The following is a 27,269-nucleotide window of genomic DNA, read 5'->3' on the forward strand; positions in this document are numbered from 1 at the left end:
GGCACATCTCCAGAGCAGGATAGAGCTCTGCTGGCTGATAGTTCTTGCCTTCCTCCCAGTTCCACCAGTAGGAAACACCACTGGGAAGCATGGAGAGCTCCGCTGTGGCCTTGGTATCCCTTGGGGGTTAAGCAGAGCAGAACAAACTCCAGCCCCCCGTGTCATCCAGCCTTCTCCAGCCACTGGCTGTAGGTGTGTGGGTGAAGACTTGCAGTTCCATTTCTTCATTGTGAGCAGCCTGAAGAATTATTTGAATAATTTCTTTAAGTAATAAACGAGCCCTTTCACCCTCGTGGTTTTGCCTCCTCTGACCTTTCTTCACCTTCCTTACAGATCTTGGGGAAAGGAAAAGGATTTTACCTCAGGGCTGCCGCTCTGGGAGAGGCAGAGGAGGCTCAGCCAGAGCCGGTGGAAGCCGCTAGATGGCAAACAGCTCCCGTTCTGCGGTCCCAGCCCTGCCCTGCAGCCTCCGGGTCGCTGCCACATCCCTCCCTCCTGCGGCTTTCCCCCCCGGGAGCAGCTCCCAGCGAGGCCGCGCCCCCGGGACCGGCAGCGGAAGGATGCTAAGAAGGGGTTAACGGAGTTCAGGCACCATTGGTTCTCTTGCTTAATTTTATTTTTTTTCTCGTTGAGGTGGGAAACGAAAAGGGGTCAGAGGCTCAGGTGCCGCCTGGGGTGAGTTCCAGGCAGCCAGGGACCCAGGGCAGGGCTGGGCAGCAGAGGTGCAGGGGAGGAAGGATGCCCTGCAGGGCACGGCCCCCCAAAACCAGGCTGGAAACCCCCAGATCTCCACAAAGTGACCGAAGCGCCCGTGGCTGGGGAACCTTTGTCTCCCAGCATTAGACCTCGGGGTGCATATTTAAAGGCGTCGCTGAAACCACGGCCGTGCCAGGCTCTGGCAATGCCCCTGCCAGCCCTCCGGGCTCCTGTGTGCCAACACCAGCTCTGGGGAGGAGTCTGGCAACACCTCACAGAGTCCGGGCAAGTGCTGGACGCTGGGACTGAGCACAGCAACGCGCCGAGCCACGGAAATCTGGTCAGAGGATGAACAGAATGGAGGATGGGGATAAGACATTTACACCAGAAAGGCTCGGCTGCGCCTTCTGGCTTCACACAGCCCCGAGGGAACGAGCCGTGTGTCCCCAAAGCCGCCGTGCTCGAAGCTCCGCTTCCCCGGCACACAACCCCTGCCCGGGCTGCGCGCACTCCGCCTCCGCAACAGCCCCCCGCGTCCTGCTCCTCTCGCACAGAGATCCTGCCCCGAGCCTTGGAGTTATCCCGGCCTGGCAAACGGACAGACTGACCCCGTTATCCACAGGAATTCCCAGGAATTAAGGGAATGTGCTCTGAGAAATCCAGGCGCTCCCCGTTCCCCCAAAGCTTTCTGAAAATCGCCACGCTTTAAGGATTCCTCTGCTTGAACTCCATGAGTGTTAGTAGAGGGGTGCACTCCTTCAGCGATGTCCGTGACCATCCCGGGGTCCAACACCGGCACGGGGGGACCGGAGCATCCCAGAGCCGAACACGGGGGGATTGGAGCATCCCCGGGGCCGAACACGGGAAAGAATTGGAGCATCCCGGGGGCCGAACATGGGGGATTGGAGCATCCCGGGTCCAACAACGGCACGGAGGGATCGGAGCATCCCCGGGACAGAACACGGGAAAGAATTGGAGCATCCCCGCGGCCGAACACGGAGGGCTTGGAGCATCCCGGGTCCAACGCCGGCGCGAGGGGACCGGAGCATCCCCGGATCCGACATCGGCACCGGGAGATGGGAGCATCTCCGGGTCTCGGCGGGCGGATCCCGCGGGCTGGAGCCGCCCCTGGGCCGGGATGAGGCCGGGCTGGAGCCGCCCCGGGGCCGGGCTGGAGCCGCCCCGCTCCGTCCCCGCTCCGTGCCCGCTGCGTCCCCGCGATGTCGCCGCGCTCCGCCCGCCTGGCGCGGCTGTCGCGCTCCGTCACCTTCAGCGCCTGCCACCGGCTGCACAGGTGAGCGGCCCCGCACAGGTGAGCGGCCCCGCACAGGTGAGCCCCGCCGGGAGCAGGCTCCGAGCCCGCACTGCGCTCCCCGCTTCTCTCTGCCCCTGGCTCAGCCCCTTCCCGCAGCCATCCGTCCGCGCCCGGCTGCAGTTCCGTGTTGGAACAGAGCCGGTGGCGCTTTCGGTTTGTAAACATGGCCCGATCTGCTGGGTTTTTCCCCTCAAAACGGATATATTCCTAAAGAGGGCCTTGCCCTGGAACTGCCTCAAAGGAGGCTTTGGGCTCGGCCTCTTCTCTCAGGCCGGGAGCGGCAGGACAAGGGGAAACAGCCTCGAGCTGTGCCAGAGGAGGTTTGGGCTGGACATCAGCAGGAATTTCTCCGTGGAAGGGGTGGTCAGGCCTTGGAAGGGGCTGCCCCGGGGCTCCCCATCCCCGGAGGTGCCCAAGGAACTCCTGGATGTGGCATTCAGTGCTCTGGGTCACAGGTTGGACTCCTGATCTCACAGTTCTTTTCCAGCCTCAGTGATCCTGGGATTCTGTGATGTTCTCAATGTGCCTTGAGCTGAAACACTCAGAGCAGGCCCCTGGATTGCTTCAGAGGGAAGACTCAGAGGTTCCTTTGTACTTCTTGGAGAGGCTCCCTAAGCTTTGTTACTCAATAATAAACCCAAATGTGCAGCTCGCTCCAGGCCTAAGTGATTTGGGGCCCAGATGTTGAACATTTATCCAGCAGTGGTGTCAGGCAGCTGCTGTGAAACAGACACAAAAACACAGCAAGAAAACATTCACTGCTGTCAACAACACCTTCTCATGGGCCCGGCACTCTGTCTGTGCTTGTGCCCCCTGAGCTGCTGGCTTCCATGTGGGAGAGGGAGTAGATGTGGGGCTGGAAGGCAGAGATGAGTGAATCCATGAATGCCTGGCACAGATCCTGACGTGCCGTGCCTGCCTTTCCCGCAGTCAATCCCTGAGTGACGAGGAGAACCTGAAGCTGTTTGGGAAGTGCAACAATCCAAACGGCCACGGACACAACTACAAAGGTGGGAAGCTGCTTTCCATCCTTGCTCCTGGGGCGATGCTGCTCTCGGGGTGGGGAGGGCTGGGCCAGCTTCTCGTGGCTGGGTTTGTGTTTTTATGAAGAATTAGGAGGGAATCTCAGCAGCAGGGGGTTGAACCATAGCATGGGCTTGCCATTTATTCAGCTGAATAGATAATAAATATTTATCTTCAAATGCCTCTTCTTGAATCAAATCTGCTTGCTTACACTCTGCAGAATCATTGTGATTGGAATGGAGATTTTTCTAAGCAAAAGCCATGCAAATTAAACAGCCTGTAAACATTATTTGAATGTTGGTTGGTTTTTTTTCGCAAGTTCTCCCATTTCTACGCCCCAAGCACACAGAATTAGATCTCTCCAGTTCGTGGAGTGGCTCCCTGTGTTGTTGGCACCCCGAGACCTCTGCCAAGGAGCTGCTTCATCAGGGAAGACAGGCTTATCTCCGCCTGCCTGGGCATCAGACCTTGGGGAAGGATTTTTGTGCCTCCGAGTCATTGTTTTCTTTGAGCATCCCCTCATTTTATAAAAACAGTCCCACTCCTGAGCGTGCAGGGAATGGGTTGTGTGTCCCCAGCAGCAGCAGGTTCGGTTTTGGGGTTCATGGACATCACAGTGACCTGATCTTTTCTTTTTTTTCAGTTGTAGTCACTGTGCGTGGAGAGGTGAGTGCAACCAGCGCCTTCGTTCTGTCCCTCAGTGTGGCAGAATCCCCACAGTCCTGGCTCCAGGCCTGGATTTCCCGGAGTGTTTCAGGATCTCTGTGCACGTCACTAGAGGAGAAGGTTTTCCGTGGCCATTGTCCCGCTCCCAGCAAGGATTTGCAGTTGAATGCTGGTTTTGTGCTTTTATCCTCCTGCTTGAAGGCTCTTCCGGGGAGTTTTTTCTCCCTGCTGTCAGCTTCTAGGAGGGACTGGAACCTCTGGAATTGTTTCCAGGCTGTATCAAGCCCTTGGGAACACCAGAGGAGTGGAGCTGGAAGCCTCTGACAGTGTAAAGATGTTTTCCTCGTGGCTCAGATGACCTGAGCACAGACATTCCCGTCTGATTTCTGTTGCCAGGCTACCAATCTCCCGTGTGCTTCCCCTGCAGATTGACCCGGTCTCGGGGATGGTGATGAACCTGACAGACCTGAAGGAATACATGCAGGTAAAAATAGCCCAGTTTTCCTTCTGATCCCCCGGGAGAATCGATTGGAGCTCGGCAATTTGTCTGGTACCAGCATGGAGACGTGCTGAGCTGATGATGGCATGACATAAAAAAGAAATTAAGGAATAATTGAAGACTTTAATGCCTTAGCTCTGTTACGTGAGGCAGTGCCACGTCTCCAGCTGGGAATTTCACAGCTGGGTTTGGGGTTCTTTCCCTTTTTTTCCCCTCCTGCTGCCTGGCTGTGTGTGGCTATCTGAACCTCAGGCCAGGCAGGGACAGGGCTCTGTCACCATCCTCTCCCTGCAGGAAGCGATCATGGAGCCGCTGGACCACAAAAACCTGGACAAGGATGTGCCCTACTTCTCTGAGGTGGTCAGGTGGGTGATGGGGGCTCCTGGAGGGCTTGGAGCGGTCTCCAGGACCCGGTCCTGGCTGGGGCCCAGCAGCCTTTACCCGTGTGCCGAGCACACCCGTGCGTGTGCAGCCCTGCTGCCCCTCCAGCCCGCTTCACCCGCGTCTGCTGCCGGCGGCACGACCCCCACATCACCCAGGTGCCGCTAGCTGCCCTCCAGCACCCCCCCAGCCCACCCTGGCTGCGGCTGCCTCAGATATTGGGGTCATTTCTGCCCTTTCAGCCAGCTCTGACCCCCGCTGCCTGTTCCCCCCTCAGCACCACGGAGAACGTCGCCGTGTTCATCTGGGACCAGCTCCAGCAGCTCCTGCCCCAGGGCATCCTTTACAAAGTGGAGGTGCACGAGACAGAGCAGAACGTCGTCGTTTACAAGGGAGAGGAAACAATCGTGAAGTGAAACCGGCCTCGGATCGGCTCCGAGGGTTCCCGCAGCCGTGCCCGGTGTCTCCCGCAGCCGTGCCCGCTGTCTCCCATAGCCGTGCCCGGTGTCTCCCGCAGCCGTGCCCGGTGTCTCCCCCAGCCGTGCCCGGTGTCTCCCGCAGCCGTGCCCGGTGTCTCCCGCAGCCGTGCCCGGTGTCTCCCATAGCCATGCCCGGTGTCTCCCGCAGCCGTGCCCGGTGTCTCCCGCAGCTCCGGTGTCTCCCGCAGCCGTGCCCGGTGTCTCCCGCAGCCCCGGTATCTCCCCCAGCCGTGCCCGGTGTCTCCCATAGCCATGCCCGGTGTCTCCCGCAGCCGTGCCCGGTGTCTCCCCCAGCCCCGGTATCTCCCATAGCCGTGCCCGGTGTCTCCCGCAGCCGTGCCCGGTGTCTCCCGCAGCCGTGCCCGGTGTCTCCCGCAGCCCCGGTGTCTCCCGCAGCCGTGCCCGCTGTCTCCCATAGCCGTGCCCGGTGTCTCCCGCAGCCGTGCCCGGTGTCTCCCCCAGCCGTGCCCGCTGTCTCCCCCAGCCGTGCCCGGTGTCTCCCGCAGCCGTGCCCGGTGTCTCCCGCAGCCGTGCCCGGTGTCTCCCCCAGCCGTGCCCGGTGTCTCCCGCAGCCGTGCCCGGTGTCTCCCGCAGCCGTGCCCGGTGTCTCCCGCAGCCGTGCCCGGTGTCTCCCCCAGCCGTGCCCGGTGTCTCCCCCAGCCCCGGTGTCTCCCGCAGCCTGCCCGGGGCTCTGCGTTCCGTCGGGACCAGCGCGGGTGTTTCGCGGGGGCCCTCGCAGCGCTTTGCCCTCTGCCTTCTCAGAGCGGGTTGGTTTCTCTGCTTTTCCTCAAGACCTTCCTGTTTTGCCAAGCCGAGCCACGCGAAGCTGATGTGAAATCTCGAATCGTGTCGTGCTAAATAAAGCGGCTGTTGGAGAGAGGAGGCAAAAATCACAAAAGTCTTTGATTTCTCTCTAATTAAATATTAATTTATGATATTTAATAATGTGAGCTTTGGTGGGGGGTTTTTTTGCCTCTTGATCAAGCAGAGGAGCATTTTTGATAGTGGGAACTATGTTATCTTTTCTCTTTTTTTGGCTTCTTATCAGTTGATTTCCTGTGCTGCAGGCACGTTTCTTCCTGTGGCCAGCGGATCTGTCTCTGTGCGTGCAACCGCTGTGGTGGGCAATAAAAAAAGCACTTCTGATCCAAACTGGAGGGCAGGGTGCTGGTGAGGATGGAAAACTGGGAAAACCGAAGTGGGATTGTCACAGCCCTGGGGAGGGAATGCAAGGATAAACCCTTAAATTAACCCTTAAATCAACCCCCAAAATCCAGTGGAGGTTGCTGCAGCAGGATGAACCTGAGAGAGGAGTTTCAATGGACACCACCCCAATTATCCTGGAAATTCCTGGAGCTGGGGAAGATGAGGAAAGGCAGTGAGGGAATGGTTATTGCACAATTCCTGTGGCTCAAGGCCCTCAAGTCACCGTGTCCAGAGGCAGAAGTGACAGTGCTGTGTGTGATTCCCTCTGTCACAGGAGCAATGTCCTGATGGGTAATTAGGAATGGCCATCACGAATAACCTAATGCACATCATTTAAAAAAAAGCAAACAAACAAACACCAAAACCTGATAAGCAGGGCAGCAATTCCCTTCCTTTGGAAGGAAATGGGGTGTTTGAATAATGGGAGCAAACAGCCCCTTTGGGGAGGTTTAATGAAGCTTGCCTAATTGTTCACCTTGGCCACACTCTGCTCCAGGCTGAGGTGAAGCGGGCTCTACACTGCCAAAAAAATACCTGGGCTGGCTTTAAAACTGCTTTGGAGTGGGAAGTGGGGACTGCTTTACCTGAGGGCAGCTCCGTGCTGTCCCCTGCCCTGGATCAAACCCCCTGGGCGAGCTTCAAAAAGGGAACAGTGAGAAAAATGAGGGAGGTTCCAACCTTCCCCTTTGGCAGAGCAAAATCTCTGCCCTGGGAGCTCCAGTCTGGGGCATCTTTTTCCTTCCTAAAGTCGGCGCTTTGGGGGAGATTTGGCTGCAGATTCCTTGCAGTGTCAGCCAAGCAGAGAGTGCACAGTGCCTGGGACAAAATGAACGCTCTGCTGGCACATTTGCCATTTCCCCCTGCTTTTTTCCCCCTCCCCAAAAGTGGATTTGGTGATTTTTTGTACAGCCTGGGCTCCATCCAGGGAGGTTTTGCAGCTGCTGGGGCTGTGCCACTGCTGAGATGATGTAAAGTGCTGCTGATTCACAGGGCGCTCTTGAGTGAGTCACGGACACTCAAACGCATCATGCGGTGTTTTTATCAGAGCAGGAATTCGTGCAGCTGCTGCCAAAAGCCAAGCAAACAAAAGTTACATCCGTACAGCAGAACCTGCTGCTTTTATTGGCACGGAGGCAGAAAAAGCAGCCCGGACTCCGGGGAATTTCTGCACTTGAGCAGCCCTGCCAGAGCCCCCTGAGTGTTTGTATTTACTGCTCCGTGCACCTTGGAGGTGTTCTGATCTCCCGGATTTAAACGCAGCTCTGGGGAAATGGAATAAATGGGGTGTCTGGGCAGGGGGCTGGGTGAGAGGAGAGTTGTGGCTGGGATCACAGAGGGTGCTGCCCCTCATCCTGCTCAGAGGGGTCTGGAGCCCCGCAGGGAATTCTGTGCGGCGTTCCAAACTCCCCGCTGCGGGAGGGAGGGGTTTATAGGGAGGGAATGAGCTCCCTGAATTAAACATTAAGCTCTGGCTGAGTTACTGAGTGATGAAAAGCTTTGAAGGAGAACTGCTCAGGTGACAGTGGGGGCCAGGCCAGCCCTGAAAGGTCACAGCTGATCCCAGCAGAGGCTGTAGGAGCCAGGCTTCCAGCTTTAGTGCACAGAAAGGTGACTGGCAGGGGAATTGTGAAGGGAAATGTGCCCGGTTGTGTTCAGAGCCCCAGCTCTGCCTTCCTGTCACGTGATAAAATAGAAGTTTTTGGGTGAATTTAGTGGCTTTTCCCCTTTAATTATCTGTACACTGGTTTGGAACACTCAGTGTCCACCCGTAGATTTACCTGAAAATTCAGTGAATGTGGCAAAGGATTCAACAGCTCTGTCCCAGTTCAGGGCACCTCTGGGCCAAATGTTTGTGGCCCAGGTCTGCAGGTGTCTCCTGACTCTCTCTGTTCTCCCTGGCCCTGCTGAGAGAGGAAGCTCAGCGATATTTCCACCAGGAATGCAGCCAAGAAGAGACCCAGGGCTAAAACCCCATCTCACTCTGCAGCAGTGGGGTTTTGGTGGGATGGAAATTGAGCAAATTTAACCCAAATGTCGTGTTGTTCCCCAGAATTCCTCCTGTGACACCCACAGGAATATGTTTTAACAGAAATCACCTTTAATCCAAAAACTGGGGTTGTTCTGCTGATTTTTTTTTTTTTTTTTTGAGGTGACGCGGCACAACAATTAAAACTTCAGGGATTGCAGGAAGTCAGTGGAAGGGTGGGAAAAATTTTAATGGGGTTTTATCCAGCTGTAGTCACTCTGTTTATGATTAATCAATGTTTTAAGAGCTCAGTACTGCCAGTAACAGCTTTCTGCTCACGGTTAACTCAGGATTTCAGAGAGGTGGCCTGAAGAGTTTGGCCTCAGAGCTCATCTGGGAGATCTTAGAGCCAGAGTTCTGCCTGGTTGTGTTTGTGAATTGAGTTTTTAGCATGGAAAAGAGACAGGGGTGTGGAAGGGAATGTTCATTTTTGCTGCTCAATAGAGTGAAAATTAATGAAAATGCCACTGATGAGACTCATGGGTGGGACAAAGCAGCAGGAGCCACCTCGGGATAATCTGGGACGTGGGAGGTGCCACAGGGATATTTAAATGCAATTTCATATTTCTTATCCGAGGCTGTAATCTCAGGAGATAGATGGATCAACAAAGAGATTGGAATTGAGCAGTAATTTCCAGCACTAATTAGGATTTTATTGTGTGTTGTGCACTGGAGGAGCAGGAGATAAAGCACGTCCCTATCTCTGCTAATTACCCTGCCTGCTAAACAGATGCCAATTTTAATGGCTGGGCACTAAAAAAATTCATTTCTCCGAAATTCTGCAGGAACATTCCATGAAGGCAGCACTGCAGAATTCATCCGTGGAATTCTGGCTTTCCAACCCAACTCCTCCACAACCCATCAGGAAATCAGGATGAAAAAACTGGAATTTACACCGAGGGCATGGGAGGGAGAATTACCTTATTTTTTTTTTAAATTTTTTTTGAGGCAAACCATGGCTTTTGCACAATTTGAACAAGCAGGAGTTGAGTGAAACCTCAACCCAAAAGCCGAATCAGCCCCAGCAGGTGTTCAATCACAACTGTCAGCTTGTACTGATAACATTTCAGACAGTTCTGTGGGAATTTTAAAAAAAATTCCCTCTTAGACCTGATGTCCGAGTGCCTGAGAAATATAAATGGGCAGGGAAAATTTTCTTTCAAATTCCTGAGAAATGTAAATGGGCAGGCACATATTTTTTTTTTTTCCCTGAATTCCTGAGAAGTGTAAAGGGACAGGTACAATTTTTTCCTGAATTCCTGAGAAGTGTAAAGGGACAGGTACAATTTTTTCCTGAATTCCTGAGAAGTGTAAAGGGACAGGTACAATTTTTTCCTGAATTCCTGAGAAGTGTAAAGGGACAGGTACAATTTTTTCTTGCAGTGCTCAGCTCCCATGTTAAGTGTTCAGGCTCCTTTATTCCCAGCTCCTCAATCTCTTGGGAATTAGGATTTATTCAGCAGGAATGAGGTGATTTTGGCTGGGAAGGGCGGTTTGAATCCAGGGCTCTTCTTCAGATCTGCAGTGTTGTTGTGGTTTGGGGCTCAGCCTCCCGAGGAGGAAGAACAAGAGGATTAAATCTGTTCCTCACCCTTCCCCCCAAAAAACCTCTGGGTCACCTCGTGGATTGCAGAGCTCAGGCCTCACCTCTGTTTGTTCTTTTATGTGCTCATCTCTGGGATCAAAGTCAAATATTCTAGGATCATTTCAAACCCTCCCCAACGTCACAACGAAGCCAGGAAATAATGGGAGGCGCAAAAACCGATTTTTAATTCCTTCTTTTATTGAGATTGGCTTAAGGAAAAAAAAAAAAAAAAAAAAAAAAAAAAAGCTTCCCGCAAGTTGGAAAACTTCTAAATAAATGTTTTGCCCATTAAAAAAAAAAAAATATGAACAACAACAATAAAATCAAGACTTCCATTGGCCCACACAGAAATCAGAGGTTGATTTAAAAGGGAAAAAAAAAAAAAAAAAAAAAGAAACAAAAAATGCCCACCTTGCCTTTCCAGCAAAATAAAAATGAAATAGAGGGAGAACAAAGAGAAACTTTGTCATCTGCTGAAAGAACAAAATTCAGGGGATTTTGGACCAAATAACAACCTGGAGCACAAATTCCTGGGGCTTGGTGCGGAGGATGTCCAGCCTGCCCCGCTCCCCCGGCGCAGCACGCTGCTTTTCCCTGGGCTTGCCCTGGAGGCTTCCAGGTGGATTTTTGGGGCAGGGTTTCCCTTCCCCGCTCCCTGAGCGGTGGGGGCTGTGCCAGGAGGGGATGGAGATGCAAACCCGCAGCTCTCCTGGAGCTTCTCCGCAGCTGTGGTGCCCTGAGAGGAGCAGGACTTCTCCTCTCTGCAGGCGCTTTGTGCTTCACAGAGCCCCAGGCGCCGAGGAGATCGTGGATCCGCCGTTAAATGGGGCGCGCTCCCCCATCTTTGTGCCTGAAAACCCGTGCCAGAGGGATCTCTGCCATGACACATCTCCTTCGTGCGGAGGTTGTGGGCCGGGGGAGCAGGGGGAGGATCAGCTGGATAATTTCCCGTGGAAGGGCGCTGGTGGCCCTAAGGCACCCCGAGGAACACTTTCCTGAGTGGATCAGGGGGCCCCGTCTCTCCGTGGAGGGGAAGGGGCGGCGCAGGCGGGCGCCCCGCTCTAGGAGAGCAGGGTGCCCGTGAGCAGCAGCAGGGCAGCGGGGAGCAGGGAGCCGCTCTGAGCCCTGCACACCGAGCTGGGCGTGGTGCTGGGGGGCAGCGTGGACTCGGGGGGCACCGTGGAGTTGGGGGGCACCGTGGAGTTGGGGGGCACCGTGGCGCTGGAGGGCAGCGTGGTGCTGGGGGGCAGCTTGGTGCTCTCTGCCCCTGAAACGGAGGATAAAAGCATCGATTACTAAGGCAAAGGAGCGGCTGGGACCTTCTCCAGGTCTCAGACCTCCTCGTGTTCTGATCTCCCAGAAGGGAGGGGTCAAACCCTCTCTGCGGAGGGCTGGGATGTCTGAGTGCAGCATCATCCTCCTCTGGCACTCCGTGGGTACCAGAACCACTCCCCACAGCTCCCCATCCATCCCTGTGCCAGGCCCTGCAGAAATAAAGAAGCCTGGCCTCTGGTTCGTAGCTGTTTCACATCCCTTAAGGCAAAAAGGAGGCTTGAAAAGGTTTTAAACTGGAATTATAAGCTGAAACCCCTCTGTCCTTGCCTGCCTGTGGGAGATACGGGGTATCCCTCAGCTCCAGGCACCCTGATCCCTCTCGGCCTCTCCCCAAAGCCCCGAGCACCAGCGGAGCCTCTGCTTGGTGCATCCTTCCCCAGGGGTTGGGAATGAAGATTATTTACCTCTGTTCAGCAAGAAGGTCTGGAACTCGGTGGTGTTACCAGGGAGGATGAGATAGACCCTGCGGGAGGAGAACAAGTTCAAAGGAGAGAGGCTGAGTCTCGCTTGGGGATGGAAAGGGGACACTGGAAGCGGATGAAGGGACAGGAGTGCTCCATCCCTGGATGTGTTCAAGGACAGACTGGATGTGGCACTCGGTGCCAGGGTTTAATTGAGGTGTTGGGGCTGGGTTGGACTCGATGATCTCGGAGGTCTCTTCTGACTTGGTGATTCTGTGAATTCTGTGAATTTTGGAGCCATCCTCTGCTCATTTGTGTTCCCCTCCAGCCACTCTGAGGTTTTGGGGGTATTTTTAACATCTGGAATTGTTTCTCCACCGCATTTCTGGGCTCTGATGGGGATGCCGGGCGGCAGGGTGGCAATTAACTGGGAGCTATCTGCTCCCTGCAATTAGAGCCGCTCCTGCCAGGGGCTGGGGTGTCCTTCCTGCCCGCAGGTGAGGCTGGGCAGGGCTCTGCTGCCCTTGGACAAACATTTCCCATCAGCGCTAATGGAAGCGTTCAGCCGGGCCATTTCCACGGAATTAATCTGCATTTCTACTCGGGGGAGCATCTGCAGACTCCCAGAGCACCCCTGGATTTCTCCAGCACAGTTTTCCTCGGCAGAGGAGAGAGGAAACGCAGGGGGCTCCGGAGATTTTTCTCAGCCCGTGCTCTGGAGGAAGGGCTGATTGCGGGTTCTGTCCCAGCTGGAGGGGACAGAAAGGGAGCAGATCCTCACCTTATTTGCACAGAGCTCAGGCTGCTGACTGGGGACGCCCAGAGGGTTCTGTTCTCGGGGATCTTCAACACCGCAGTGTCCAGAGAGCTGCAGCTCTCTGTGGGTGCCGCCGGCCACCGCCCCACCGAGGTGTTCTGTGGGGACAGGGCCTGCAGCAGGTAATGGCCCGAGCTGTTGCTGTGGTTTCTGCCGTCCTTTATGGTCACTGGGAACGGAGAAGGTTGGACAAAGTGAGATTTCTGCCCTGCAAGGACCCCGAGCCCTCAGGGTTTCCAAAAGGTCACCCTGCGTGACACTCGTGGTGACAGCTGCACCAGCAGCCTGCACAGAGGGTGCTTGACCCCAGCACAGGGGAAAAAACCCTTTACCTGCCCCAAAATTGGAGGAAAAACTCCTTTATCCACCCCATAACTTCTCTGCCCCAATACAGGAGGAAAAACTCCTTTTCCTGCCCTGAGCACAGGAGGAAAATCCCCTTTATGTGCCCCAGAACTTCTCTGCCCCAACACAGGAGGAAAAACCACTTTAACTGCCCCAAAACGGGAGGAAAATCCCCTTTACCTGCTCCTGCACTGCTCTGCCCTGTGAACATGACAAAAACCCCTTTCCCTGTCCCAGAACCGCTGGCACACCGGGCTCAGCCCCTGCTGCTGCAGGTACCAGCCCCGGCAGTGAAACCAGAGCCCTCTGCATCCCACGCCAATGGAAGGGCTGGAAAAGGATCCTCTGGGCAGCCCTCAGCCCCTCAGAACCTCCAGGGGCTGGTGCCAGGCATCAAACCTCAATTCCGTCCTCAAAACAATTGGAATAACAGCAGTGAGAAAATGAAAAGAAAACCAAAAAAAACCTCCAACCCACTGCTGTGGGTGCTGCTTGGGCCAGAGATGAGGGAAGGGATCAGGATGTCTCCCCTCCCCTGTTTCGGAGGTGTTTTGGGGCAGAGGGAGGCTTGTTGGCAGGGACTAGACAGATCACCCCATCCTTCTGCAGCCTGAGATCCATTTCCTAGGACGGGTGCCGAACGTCTGTCAGCATCACAGCGAGCTCTTCCCCTTTGTGCAGCCACTGAGAAGGGCAGAGTGGCCGGGAGGAGGGAAGGGAACCAAACCACAGAAGGACTCCCCCGAGTTCTGCCTTTTCAAGAGCGTTCCGCTCCTTCTGTGCAAGCTCAGGCGGAAAAGACGAAGGGAGGGAAAAAATCACCCTGAGGAGCGAAGGAGGATTTGGGGTTGAGCTGTAGAGAGCAGCTCAGCGTAGAGAACAGAACAGTGAAACAGGAACAAAGAGGTGACAACAGCGCTGTTTACCTGTCTCCTGCCCGAAATGAAAAATAAGAGAAGTAGAAAAGGATGTTACACCTCCCCCAGTCTGAGCACCTCTGAGAGCAGCGCAGGAGTCAGGAGAGCAGCGGAGTCAGGGGCAGAGATGGCCAGGGAGGACGGATCTGTGCCTTACCCACGTAGGTTGTGTTGGCCTGGTAAGTGTCGGGCGTCGTTTCCACAGAGAAATTCCCTTCGGTGGCATTCCAGAGCCGAAGGCACACTTCCACCTCTGGCTGTGTTTCGCCAGCCACCGTCCGCAGCAGCAGCAGCGGTGCCAGGAGGAGCAGAGCTGCCATGACCCCCTTTGGTGCCTCCTCCTCCTCGCCCACCTGCCCCCAGGAACTGAGAAAGCCTCACGCCTCCCCAGCCCGTTTTATACCCGGGGTCTGATGAGGTAAATGCAAATATTCCCTCCTCCCCGTCCAGCTCACACGTCCACACCCCCCTGGAGGTTTCACTGATAGAGACACTTCCTCCTACCTGCCCAGCCTTGGACAGAAACGGTGGAAATAAAGAGGTGACCCCGGGTTTAAGGGGTTAAAATGGGCAGTGGGCACCACGTCCCTGAGGAATCCGTGGGCTGGACATCGAGTTCTGTGCGTCTCCGTGTCCCTTGCAATGGTGAGCAGTCCTTGCAGAAGCCCTGGAAACGTGGAGGAACCTCCAATCTTGCTCCCAGCTCTGGTCCAGGCTCCTCCTGAAGGCCAAACAGCTCCAAAAAATGTGAAAAAATCCCAGACAGGGAACATCCTCGTAAAAATTCTCCAATTTAGCTGCTGATCCTGCTGGGGAGAAGCTGGAACACGAAGGGCCATGACCCTGTGGGGGACTGGTGTCTCCTAACCCCCTTTCACAGCCCCTCACTGATGAACACGACATTTTCGGGCTGGGGACATGTCCCTGATGTGATTCCTCTCGAGTGATTTCATCTGAGCGCCCCAAATAACATCACATGAGGAAAACAGCTCGAGTTCCTCTTCCCTCTTCTTCCTGGATTTTTCCCCTTTCGCCCTTCATGCCCTTGGCTGATTTTGAAGCTGACTTTGAAGTATTACAAGGGTGATTTTAATGCTGATTTTGAGGCTGATTTTGAAGCTGACTTTGAAGTATTTCGAGGCTGATTTTGAAGCTGATTTCGAGGTCGATTTTGCAAGTGCTCCCTGAGCTGTTGGGGCAGCGCTGTGGGATCCCTGCTGGGGATAAGGGCAGCACTTCCCTGTCCCTGAAACAGGAGGGATTCCTCCCGCTCACCTTCCACCTCCTTGGGAAAGGAGAAGGAGCTGGGGCCAGGGCGAAACCCGGCGTGTGAGGCACTCAGTAATTAGAGGTGATGATCCTGAGTCAGTGTCCCTGCACGGGGACGGCCCCAGAGCTGCTCTGGGGCTGCTCCCGCTGAGGGTGGCTGGTTCCAGCTATCAAAATGAGCCACACAGGTGCTCCAGGTGAGCTGGATCCCCCCAAAAAGAGAAGGGAACGGCCTCTCCTTGCCCCCTGTCTGCCTTGCAGATCACAGAACCCCAGGATCCCCGAGGGTGGAAGAGACTGAACCACACCCCGCTGCCACACCAGGCTCCACCACCTCCCTGAGATCTCATTCCCATGCCTGGCCACTCTTTTTTCTGATTTTTTTCCTGATACCCACTCTGCTCCTCCCCTGGAGAAGGGGATAAATCTCACTGGCGTTTCTGAGGCCCACTCCATCCTCCTCCTCCCTGGCCCTGCTGGGTCACTGGTGCTGCCTGAGTGGGAGTTTGGCTTTCCTTCCCTGTGCTCTTCTTCCCGTTCCCCCGAGCTCCTCACGCGCTGCAGCTCTGTTGTGTAAAATACTTCCAATGGAAGTGGGAGAAAAAGGAGGGATGGAATGGGGGAGATCAGGGCAAAGAGGAGAGCAGCAGGAAAAGGAGAACGTGTTGGGAGAATGTTCAGGGGTGCTGCTTTGGCTGGGGGTAAATTTGGCCCCAGTGCAGAGAGTATGGGCAAAAAAAAAAAGGAGATTTTTCTGATCTGCTGAATTCATGGATCAAATTCTCCTACAGAGCCTCCTTTCTGGGTGGTTTTTATCTGGTTTCCTGCCCCTCTGGGAGATTCCCTGGGCGATTCCCTGGGCAGTGCCCGGGGTCAGCCCAGGCTGAGAGGGACAGAGCTGCTCCAAGGAGCCTCCTCAGGCTGCAGCTCCTTGGCAATGGGAGCTGCTCTTCCCAACTGCCCAAAAGCCTTCTCCGGGAGCACCGTCGGGATCACGGGCAGCGTGTCAGCAACCCGAGAGCACGGGGAATGGGGAAAGGGAACGGGAATGGCAGCAGAGGGTTTTGCAAGCCCCGTTTCCCTCGTGTGCTGTTTGCCCTGGGCAGTTTCATGTAAATTCTCCTTGCAAAAGCTCGGTGCCCTCCTCCGGGAGGTGGGGGTGACTCAGTGGGGTGTCACAGGGCTGGAACCACCCGTGTCCTCCGCTCTCCCAGAGAATTCCACTCGGGAGAGAAAAGGCAGGATGGGGTTGCTGCAGAAACCTCCCCAGGGCTGAGGAGAGCCTTGCCAGGGCTGCTGGAAGCGACAGTTTTTGTTACAGGATTTGCATTTCGGTTGTTGGTTCATGAAGAGGTTGATCCGTGGGGGAGCGGGAGCCGAGCCCTGCCTTGGGGAGAGGATACAGCCAGAGAGCTCTGGGGAGCAGTAAAATTAATATTTTTATCCCTAAAGGTGACCGCACAATCATTAATTCAGCCGGGGATGAGCCCGTGAAACAGAGCCAAACAAATGGGTGTGAAGTCCAGAGGAGGGAGGGCAGCACAGAAATTTTAGTGGGAGATTTGTGTCTTCCAGAGGGGCCCGAGCTTCTGAGGTGCCCAGAGGATTTGGAGAGGAGCTGGCAGGGCTGGGACTGCTCGGAGCAGCGGCCAAGGAGCAGCAGGAGCCCCAGCAGGGTGGGGGATGCAGGATGCGGCCCCGGCCGGGCTGACAGCTCCTCAGTCCGGCAAAGCCAGGCTCGGGCTAAGAGCAGCTGCTGCTTTCCCCAGCCCCGGCCCTGAGCCTCGGGGACCGCTGGCGGATGGTGCAGGGGTGTTTCCCCGGCTGCACACCAGATGGGATGGCTCGGGCTTTTACTCCCTCTTGGCAAGCAGACGGGAGTTATCAGCTCGTCTGGTTTCCTCCTCGCTGGCACGACTGCTGCTCTCCCCCTGTCCCTGCCGCCCTGTGAGAGGAATGAGTTAAATCCATATTCCACAGGCACTCAGCAGCGCTTGGAACTCGGGGCTGTGCCTCAGGAGTGGAGCTGAAACCCTGCAGCACGCTGGGAATAACCCGGGGAAGGGCAGGAGCCGGGAATCCCAAACCTGCTCCTCACCAGCAGGGCACGGCAAGGGAGGGGCGGCGTTTTTGGGGCAAAATGCAGCAGCCGCAGAGAGTAAAACAGAGCAAAGAGCTGCACAAGCACCTGCCAGGGAGCAGGGAAATGTGAAGCACGGGGGAAGCCGCTCGGGCTGTCCCTGGGTCAGGCAGAGGTGAGAGCGAGCACAGGGAGCTCTGTCTATCCCATTTCCTGGTGCTGGAACCGCTCTGTCTGCGCTGGTCTGGGCTGCAATCGCCCTGCACACCGGGGCATCCTCTGCCCTCCCCTCCCCGCGCTGCTGGCCCTGCCTGGCACGGCGTGGACTCTGCCCAGCTGCGAGCAAGGAGAGCTGTGTTTGCTCTGAGCTCCTCGGCACGGCTTTATGGGGTTATTTGCTCTGGGTGAAGAACAGTCGAGATTTACTGGCCTGTTCTGCAAATATTGTGCTTTGTAAATGTGGGGATTGAAGGGGTTTTTTTACTGCTTGAAGAGCTGAGCTGGCTTGAAAAGATTCCTTGTCCTGCTGGAGGTGTGGGGCGAGTTCCCAGAGCTGGGCTGGGCTCTGCAGCCTGTCCCTGAAGTGTCCTCAGCTCCAGAGAGCCACTCCATCCCTGCCTCCAGCCAGGAGGGGAGCAGGGCAGGCAGGGCCTTGTGGCTGCCCGGGGTTGCAAATCAGGCGTGGAATGAATTTTGCATCGGGGGCGGCAGGAAGGCTGCAGGGAAACTGCTCAGAGCTGCTCCCCTGCCAGCTCTGCTGATTTCCCAGGGGCTGCAGGAGGAATCCTCAGCCCTGAGGCTGCCTGTCCCAGCCTGACAGCCCTGGGAGGGCTTTACCCGGGCTGGAATAAGAAAAGGTGATTGTTCTCTGCGGGGATGAGGTCCTGAAAGCCCCCTCGTAACCCCCAGGGAGGGCAGGGCAGGGGGGAATGAGGAAGCACAAACGTTTTGCCAAAAAGGACTTCCCCAAATCCAGCAGTTTAACGAGGGAGTTCTGCTTCTTTGTCCTGCAGAAGGTCCCTGGTCACAGGAGGAGAAGCAGCCAGGAGTTGTTCTCTGCAGCTGGGGGGTCTGGGCTCACCTGACTCCTCTCTGCCCACACACAGATACGTTCCCACTGCTGGAGCAGAGTCCTGTTCTCCTCCTGTGTCTGCAGAGCCCCCCTGGAGCAACCCCCACACTGCCTGTCCTGGTGTCCCTGCTGCACTCCTCCTGTTCCAGCCCTGGGATGGATCCCTGTGTCCCCAGCTCCATTCCTGTGTCCCCAGCCCCATCCCTGGTGTCCCCAGCTCCCTCCCGGTGTCCCCAGCTCCCTCCCTGTGTCCCCAGCCCCATCCCTGGTGTCCCCAGCCCCATCCCTGGTGTCCCCAGCCCCTCCCGGTGTCCCCAGCCCCATCCCTGGTGTCCCCAGCTCCCTCCCGGTGTCCCCAGCCCCATCCCGGTGTCCCCAGCTCCCTCCCTGTGTCCCCAGCCCCATCCCTGGTGTCCCCAGCTCCCTCCCTGTGTCCCCAGCCCCATCCCTGGTGTCCCCAGCTCCCTCCCTGTGTCCCCAGCTCCATCCCAGTGTCCTCAGCTCCCTCCCTGTGTCCCCAGCCCTGGGAGGGTGCAGGAGCCTGCCCAGGTGTCTCGGTGCCACAGGGAGCAGGTTCCTGTGACTCCTGGGACTTTGCCGGGCCCGGCTGTCCCCGTGTCACTCGCACTGTTTGCCTCTGCTTTGGTCACTCAGTGCTGCCGGGGAGGTGGCTCTGCCCCAGTGCCACAGGACAGGCGGGTGGCACTGGGGGTGGCATCTGGGACAGGAGGGAACCCTTGGGAAAAGCAGCTGGAAGGGGGGAAAGGGCGCCCAATGGAGCCGGGCTGCCCAGGAGATGGCAGCAGCTTCCCAGCGTGCCGGGGCTGTGCCAGGACTGTGCCAGGACTGTGCCAGGACTGTGCCAGGACTGTGCCAGGGCTGTGCCAGGACTGTGCCAGGGCTGAGCCGGGTCCGAGCCGGGTCCGTGCCGGGTCTGTGCCAGCTCTGGTGTCCTGGCTGCAGCCACCGGGACAGGGTTCAGCACTCTCCGGCTCGGCCAGCACACCTGGAAAGGCGATTCCTGTGCCTGATGCACATCTTGACACTCACATCACACCCCGATGTGCAGGAGCAGGCAGGAATTCCGATGCCAGCGCTCTGGAAGGACAGGGATTTGCCGGGCTGGTTCCTCTGCTCCTCCATCACAGGCTTTGGCTCCAAGGGCTGGGGACAGGAGTGTCCCTGGTGTCACTGCGCTCCCTTCCTGCCTCCGCAGGGTCAGGGACTTCCCTGCTGGCGCTCAGACCTCGGGCGGAGGCAGCAAAGGAGGAATGCCCCGGGGGACAGGAGGCTGTGAGAGGCTGAGCGCTGCTCCGAGCCTGGCCCCGGCACCCGGGGGCTCTCAGGAGCCAGCAGCGAGCTCTTGTGAGCTCTGCCAGGTTGAAACCAGCGTGGGCAGCTCGCCGGGATTGCTGTCCATCCCGGGAGGTGTGGCTGGACCGGAGCTGAACCAGTTTAACAGTCCCATGACATTCCCCCGGTCCCACTCGTGTCCCCTCGCTGTGCCTTTAGGGAGAGCTCCGTGAGCATACCCCTGCCTTGGACCTCAGGGTTTGTCCCCCCTGACCCTGAGCCCGTTCCCAGCTCCAGGTTTGCCCTCCTGGACGCAGCAATTTCCATGACCCGGCAGGTTTTCCTGCCTCGTTCCCTTTCCTGGCAGCCCTCGGCGGGGCCGATGGGCTGAGCCAAGAGCTGGGAGCAGTGCCGGATGCTGCCGCCGCAGCTGCCGGCTCCAAGGTGGAAAATGAGCATTATTTTGGCTGCAGAGCCAAGATGTGTGGTCCTGGCTGAGGAATCTGCAGCTTTCTCCCTGCTGAGACCATTCATTTGCTCCTGTGATACGTTTGTCCTCCTGAACCTGAGCACCGGGAAGGTGACTTAGAGCGGGGCTGGAAGGACGATGGATCCAATCAGTGCTGCGTGTTCAACCATCCCTTCCTTAATGGTATTTGGGGATTTCCCATTGAATCAGTAATTAATGTGCCTGGCAATTAATTCTGCAGGGCTCTCGCTGCCCTGAGCACCGCGGGGCGGATTCTGAGCAGCCCCTTTCTTACTTTGGGGGAGTTCTGAGGGGTGATGAAGCTGCTGTGAGAAATTGCAAGAGATACCAATTTCTTTTCCTGATTCCTTCTAATTAGTGCGAGTTTTTAATTTTTTTATTTTTTTTTTTTTTAATACCCAGGACATGTGCATTTCACTTTTTGGAGGACAAGGACCAGGCAGGCGAAGGAAGGGAGGGAAAGAGGAAACCCTTGCAGTTAAATAAAGGGAAAATTGAGAAAAGTTGCTATGAGCGGATTCTGTCTTGCTGTGGGACTCCCACATCCTGGAGGCACTTTAAAAGGAGAATTTCCCTAAGCCCCTGTAAGGGATGCAAGGTGTGGCCTGTGCTGTCTGTGTGGGATTGCCCAGCTGGGCGCTGCTCTGACCTTGCACAAACCCAGCTTGGCTGATCCTGGACAGCTCCTCAGAGCAATCTGAGCTCTCGGCTGTAGCTCCGGGAGCCTTGAGCAGCAAGTGGGTGACCAGGCACCGAGGAAAGGGCTCGTGGAAGGGACACGAGTGCAGGAAAACACTGCAGCACGGGGCTGGTTTATCCAGGCTTTGCTAAAACCCTTCCCCCTGTCTCAGAGCACTTTGACCTGATCATTCGTGTTCGTGCCTGGCAACTCTGCGCTCGCTGGGGAGAAGGGAAAAAAATAGAGGAGGAAAAACATTAAAAATGCTTCACTTGAGCTGGAGATTCAGCCCTGCCTTGGCTTTCTGCCGGCTTCAAACACAGCAGCAGAACCTCTTGTGTTTAGCCCCAGAGGAGTCCCTAATTAGTGGAAGAACTGCAAAGCTCTGAACTTGTTTGGGAATGCTTTGGTGCAGTGGCCCCCTGAGGTTCATTAAACAAATGAATTCAAAGCAGTCAAATAGCTGGGATCTTCAAAGTGACAAGGACCTCGGTCCCGGGGACGGAAGACAGGCTGGCACTGCAAATAAAATATTTCCTGAAAAGGGTGGAACTGCTCACAGCGACACGCGCGGAGAAAGCAGGACAGGGAAGCCATGGACAAAGCAGACTGCCAAAGGGAAGGGGCAGCAGCAGCCCCAGCCCCCCTGCACCCTCTGCCGGGGGCTCTGGCTGGTCCTGGGGGGACAAGGAGCTGCCAGGTCAGCGAAGGGACAGGGGACGGGGTTTTCCAGCAGGGCTGGTGCAGCTGAACTGGGCAGAGGTGTGGGGAGAAGGAGATCTTCATGAGAGGGACAGAACTGTGGGGAGCAGGAGATCATCAGGAGAAGGACAGAGGTGTGGGGAGCAGGAGATTCCCAGGAGAAGGACAGAGGTGTGGGGAGCAGGAGATTCCCAGGAGAAGGACATGGCTGTGGGGAGCAGGAGATTCCCAGGAGAAGGACAGGGCTGTGGGGAGCAGGAGATTCCCAGGAGAAGGACAGAGCTCTGGGGAGCAGGAGATTCCCAGGAGAAGGACAGTTCTGTGGGCATCTGCTTTCCTCAGTCATTTTGATCAGACCCCTGGCACACCCCCGGGTATTTTGGACACAGAACCGGTCTCATAACCAATCCCCACTCTCTGGGCGCAGGCGGGGCCGGGACAGCCCTGGGCAGTGACATTCCTGGGGCAGGGCTGCAGCTGAGCTCCCAGAAATGTTGCCCAAATACCTCCAGCGCCTCCAGGGCACGGCTGTCCTTTCAGCCCCGGCCCTTCCCCGAGCAGGGGATTAAGAACCACCCAGATGGAGTTGAAACTCCGTCGGGATGGAGGGGAAAGAGGGAAGGAGCTCCAAGCCTTGCCCGGGCGCCTCTGCTGTGGCTCCCTTTGCTCCGGGGCTGGCCGGGCTCATCCTCCTGCCTCTCCCCTGGCCCGGCAGCATCCAGGAGTGACGAAGGAATGTCCGGTGCTGGTGGGAGAGCCCGTGTGGGCACCAGGGCTCCGTCTGGCAGAGCTGAGCAGGGAGCAGAGCTCTTTGCTCACGGAGTCACACTGATGTGACCCGACAGGCTGTAGTTCAGCTCCGGTTCAGGTGCCGGGTCCTGTTCCCTGGAAGGCATTTCTGAATTCCTGTCGTGTCCTAGAGGGAAGCAGAGTTTGCCTTGTCCTGGTTTTCTCTCCTGATTGCTTTGACCCAGGAACTCCCAGATCAGTTCTTTTTAGTAAAGATACTTATTTAAACTTTGGCTCTTGATATTTCTTTCCATTTCAGCGATCATTACCGAGCTGCTGTGAGATGAAAGCTCATTTCTTGTGAGTTTTGGGTCAGTGCAGCTTCTGTGTGGAATATTTGGTGACTTTTGCTCTGACCTTAGAGGCAACCTGTGCCTTCCTCCCGGCCTGTCCTACCCTGGCCCTTTTCTGAGGGTATAATAATCATGATTTGGTTTATAGAGGTCATGAGCTGGAAAGCTGAGACCAAAGTATCACCCTGCATAAATCACCCTCATCTTCTCACTCCAAACACACGCAGCACTTAAATATTGCAAACCCCTGGCAACCCTTGGATGTTTTTAAACCCTTTTTAAACCCTCCCACGGCCAGATCCGAGTTCATTTGTATGAATTATCCAGTGCTTTGGTTACCAACCTTCCCCGAGTGCTGTAAATTCCTCAGTGTCTGTGCAATTTATTATTTAAATGCTGCACGAGTGGTACAGGGCAGCGACAGCAGGGATGGTGCCAGGAGGAAAACAAGGTGTGGAGCGTGGGAGAAACGCTCTCCAACACGGTCCCACTCCACTGCCCGCCGCGTTTCCTTGGATTTTGAGGATTCTGAGGCAAGCTCGCTGAAAATCCAGCAATTCCTCCTCCCCCCAGGATTTCTGAGAGCGCCTGAGATGTCGCTGAGCATCCTCGGGAGCTGCCAGGGGAAGGGAGCCCGGCTTTCCCGTCCCTGATGATAAACTCTTTGTGCCGAGTGGGAGAGGAGGAGCGTGGGGAAGATGCTGCTGGATGTAAATGGGTTTTTTATTGGCTCCAGACTCTCTCCTAATGCAGGGAAAGGCTGAGTCAGCAGTGTGAGGTGGGACTTATCCCAAATTCCCACTGAACCGCTCCTGTCCCTTAGGACAGCTTAGAGAGCAATTGTCTGGGAGATTTGTTTAATTATTTCAGTTAAATAAACCACAAAAGCGTCGATTCGCTCCGAAAGCGAGCTTGGAGCGCGGAGAAGAGCATCAAAGGAGTTGTGGGCTCACCCCCGCTCGGCCTGAGCCCATTTTTCACCTTTCCCTTTGCTCTCCCGGCGCTAGGAAGAGGAGGGAGTTCTTGGACAGGAATAACTGAGGAAAAGCTGCTCGCAGAGCTCCCTCCAGGATGCTCCAGACAAAGGGCTGAGCGGCGTTCATGAATCAGCTAACGGCGGTGGAGAGCTCTGAACGCGCGGAGGGGAATTATCGTTCTTGTTATCAACGCTTGGAATTGGGGTTAAGCTCCCCGCAGGAATCCAGAGGCGCAGCGCTGCTCCTGCACCGCCGGGATACCCGGGATCAGCTCGGGGGCAAGGCTGGAACCCGGGGAAGCCAAAGGATCCCCGGGGATGGGAATCACTGCTTGGTTCTTAAAGGCAGGTGGCAGCTGAGGCAGGGCCCGGAGAGGCTGTGAGAGCGGGGGCTGGTCAAACGGCACAGAGGGAAAAAATAAAAATAAAAATAAAAATAAAAAAAAGAAATAAAAATAAAAATAAAAAATAGAAATAAAAATCAAAAAATAAAAATAAAAATAATAATTAAAAAAAAAACAACCGAAAACAAAAACAAAAATAAAAATAAAAATAACTTTTAAAAAATTAAAATACTGTCCTAGGATGACTTCCTAAACCAGGACACATACCAATACTACTACTGCTACTACTAAATTAAAATACCAGTACTACTACTACTACTACTAATAATAATAAATAAAAATTAAAATGCTGATACTACTAATGCTAATGATGATAATAATAATAATAATATATGATAATAATAATAAATACAAATACAAACACAAATACTAATACAAATACAAACACTAATACTAATACTAATACTAATACTAATACTAATACTAATACTAATACTAATACTAATACTAATACTAATACTAATATTACTGCTAGTATCTGTCCCAAATGTGCAGGAGGGCTGGAAGCTGGGGCAGGAGTCGCTGCCTTCTCCCTGCTCCCTGCAGGGATGGAGCTCCAGGAGCGCAGAGCTCCCTCTGGCCAGGGAATTCTGGCTCGTTGGGCTCACCGGGATTTTTTTTGCCACGGATTTAACTGGAGCCACAATTCCCCATCCCTGGCAGTGCTGGGAGCAGGTGCTGACGCCAGGGCTTTGTACAACTTTCATTTCAGCTGCTGCAGGAGGGCCTGCAGTGGCTGCAGATCCCAGTGGGATCCATCCCTGGGAAGTTCTCCCGGGGTTTTCAGCTGTGTTGGTGGCAGAGCTTTTTTTTGCCATGTTTGAGGAAGCAGAAGAGCACGTGCAGAGTGCTCCTGACACCCTTTGCAGGGAAATCAGCCACAAATCTGCCTGCGCTGGGTTTGCTCGACTTAATAAATTCTGCTGGAGAATAAAGAGAGCCTAAATTACACCCTGGCCTGGCCAGAACTTTTATCTTGCCTGTCAGGACTGTGCAATATTAATTACAGCCTGCTCCAGCTGCCCTCAGGGAGAGCTGGCACACGGCTGCAGCACTCAGCTGTGACTCTTATTTGATTTTGTTGTTGTTGTTTAATCAATGCCCAATAAATCCGTAATCTCCTGAATCTGGACATCTGGGCTTAATGTATCCGGGGAGGGGGTGACCCAATTAAATTCCAGTTTGGAGCATCTCAGGGTGGGGCTGGACCCTGCTTTGGTGGGGAAACATCCCCGGTGAGGTTTGTGGAGGCCGGGGAGCCACCCAAAAGTGACCCCCTGAAAGTGACCGCGGCACAAACTCCACCACCACAGCTCCTGCAAGGAAATGCTGCCGTTAAACCCAGCCGAAGGCGGGGCGGGGGTAGGCAGGGTTTGGAACCCCTGCGCTGGATCCTCCCGCCCGGTTTTGGCGCGGAACGATGAATATTTAGAGATGCGAAAGCAGAATTTATGTAGTGCTGCCTTCAGACTCGGTGTCCTAAGGACTCCCTGAGCTGGAGGGCGCCTCCAAATCCCGGCCTGCGCCGGTGCTGATGGCTGATAAACGGCCAGATGGATTTCCTGCTCTCAGGGAACCCTTTATCAATCCTGACCCTGGCCATCTTCGCTCACGGCCGCCAACCAGAGCCTTTCATCTGCACCTCTCTCCCTCCCTCCCTCCGCAGCCCCCGGGCCCCTGCTCGGGATGAAATGGATTAACGGGCCGTGGGTTTTATTTCAGATGAGCAGGAGATAAATCCTCCTGCCGCAGAATGAGATTTGCTGCTTGTGTCTGCTTGTTAATGCAGTTTATTTTATATATATTTTTTTTCCTCGAAGACCACTCCCTCCCCTGAACCTCACCTGCGGCACCAGGAACAGACCCCGCGATTTTACGGGGCCAGGATCTGTTTTGTTCTGCCTTGACCTCAACGAAAACCAGGGTTAATGAACGCTAATTGTCCTTAATGCCTTAAATTAACCACGGCCCTTCCCATTGCCTCTCCGTATCCCTGTGTCTCCATGGCAACTCCTGGCCGGGGTGACATCCCGGGGACACCAGGGGACACCAGGGTGACATCCCAGGGTCACCAGGGGGACATCCCGGGGACACCAGGGGACACCAGGGTGACATCTCAGGGTCACCAGGGGGACATCCTGGGGACACCAGGGGACACCAGGGGGACATCCAGGGGACACCAGGGGGACATCCCGGGGACACCAGGGGACACCAGGGGGACATCCAGGGGACACCAGGGGACACCAGGGGGACATCCAGGGGACACCAGGGTGACATCCCTGCCCGGTGCCCGGGGTCAGGGCCAGCTCCGGGAGCGCTTTGCTGGGAGGGGAGCCCAGGGAGGGCCAGGGCACTGGGCAATGAGGGGTTCTGGTGGTAAAACAGCAGCTGGGAGCAGCCCCCAAAGCCACCCTGAGCAGCTGGGTGGTGGCTGTCCCTCAGCTGGGTGGTGGCTGTCCCTCCGTGCCTCAGTTTCCCCCGCTGGAAGCCAGGATCCAGCTCTCCCCGCCGCTTGGGGAGGCGCTGATGGAAAAAGAGAATGGATGGAGGCCTCTGCCTCTGTTTTCGTGGATGATGCTGGAGGAAGCAGTTCCTCCTTCAGAGGGAAGAACGGACACCCCAGCTGCCGGGAATTTGCTTTTATCAGCCTCTGGAGGGGAGAGATCCCGCCTGAGCCAGGGGACAGCCAGGGACAGCTCCGGCGTTTCCGTGGCACCCGGGGGGACAGGAGCCGGGCAAACCCGAACGCGGCTGTGCCTGGGGGGTTTGCTCCGCCTGGGCTCGCTCCGCTCCCGTTCTGCTGCCGTTACACACCTCGGAGACCTGTAATTTGGTAATCACGGGCCTGGGCAGCCCTGGCAGGCTAATAATAATAATAATAATAATAATAATAATAATAATAAAGGAGAGGAGAGGAGAGGAGAGGAGAGGAGAGGAGAGGAGAGGAGAGGAGAGGAGAGGAGAGGAGAGGAGAGGAGAGGAGAGGAGGAGAGGAGAGGAGAGGAGAGGAGAGGAGAGGAGAGGAGAGGAGAGGAGAGGAAGAGGAGAGGAGAGGAGAGGAGAGGAGAGGAGAGGAGAGGAGAGGAGAGGAGAGGAGAGGAGAGGAGAGGAGAGGAGAGGAGAGGAGAGGAGAGGAGAGGAGAGGAGAGGAGAGGAGAGGAGAGGAGAGGAGAGGAACCTCCCCGCTGGAGCAGGGAAGCATTTCTCCCCCAGCTTCGAGGGGATGCGGCGGTGATGATCCTTCGGGATCCTTGACAAGCCCTTCCAGCTCAGAGCTCCCGATGATTCCATGGATTCCCCTGGCTCCAGGCTCGGGCAGGGCTCCGGGTTCCCCCCGGGTGCCAGCAGATGGCAATCCGTGCCCAGGCAGCGCCGTGCTCCCTCCAGACGTGCGGCTCCGAGCATCCCGAGGTGCTCCGGGCAGCGTGCTCACCCACCACAGCAGCTCCAGCAGCTTCCAGCGGCTCCCAGGGCAGGTTCTGCTGGGTGCCCGGGAGGGGAGGGGGTCTGGGGGCTCTGGGAGGGGCTGCG

General features: G+C 55.9%; 1 protein-coding gene and 1 long non-coding RNA gene across 4 annotated transcripts; one reads left to right on the plus strand and one right to left on the minus strand.

The window, feature by feature from the left end:
* The first annotated feature begins 1,871 nt into the window (after window positions 1-1,871).
* PTS (6-pyruvoyltetrahydropterin synthase) lies at window positions 1,872-5,957 on the plus strand. 3 transcript variants are annotated; one of them, XM_040085045.2, is made up of 7 exons: window positions 1,872-1,990; window positions 2,942-3,021; window positions 3,678-3,700; window positions 4,128-4,184; window positions 4,494-4,564; window positions 4,858-5,028; window positions 5,695-5,957. In XM_040085045.2, exons 1-6 carry the CDS (start codon window positions 1,917-1,919, stop codon window positions 4,994-4,996), a joined length of 444 nt encoding a protein of 147 aa, XP_039940979.1. In that variant the 5' UTR covers window positions 1,872-1,916; the 3' UTR covers window positions 4,997-5,028; window positions 5,695-5,957. The 3 variants fall into 3 exon arrangements, with proteins under 3 accessions (XP_039940979.1, XP_058279362.1, XP_039940978.1); XM_058423379.1 differs by having other exon boundaries at window positions 4,858-5,023; window positions 5,324-5,957; XM_040085044.2 differs by having other exon boundaries at window positions 4,858-5,957.
* Window positions 5,958-11,614: 5,657 nt separating this feature from the next.
* LOC120762466 (uncharacterized) lies at window positions 11,615-13,973 on the minus strand. The gene is made up of 3 exons (XR_005703909.1): window positions 13,849-13,973; window positions 12,394-12,598; window positions 11,615-11,674 (listed from the first exon to the last, which is right to left on the minus strand). It is a non-coding gene; the product is annotated as an uncharacterized LOC120762466 (long non-coding RNA).
* Between the last annotated feature and the right edge of the window lie 13,296 nt (window positions 13,974-27,269).

Source organism: Hirundo rustica, chromosome 23 (genome assembly GCF_015227805.2).
Source record: "Hirundo rustica isolate bHirRus1 chromosome 23, bHirRus1.pri.v3, whole genome shotgun sequence".
Lineage (NCBI taxonomy): Eukaryota > Metazoa > Chordata > Aves > Passeriformes > Hirundinidae > Hirundo > Hirundo rustica.

Bases quoted from the DNA above. Each gene is read 5' to 3' on its own strand.
- PTS (XM_040085044.2), top strand. From the start codon at position 1,917: ATGTCGCCGCGCTCCGCCCGCCTGGCGCGGCTGTCGCGCTCCGTCACC. The intron at 3,701-4,127 runs GTGAGTGCAACC...CTTCCCCTGCAG, and splicing joins TAGTCACTGTGCGTGGAGAG to ATTGACCCGGTCTCGGGGAT. The intron at 4,185-4,493 runs GTAAAAATAGCC...CTCTCCCTGCAG, and splicing joins ACCTGAAGGAATACATGCAG to GAAGCGATCATGGAGCCGCT.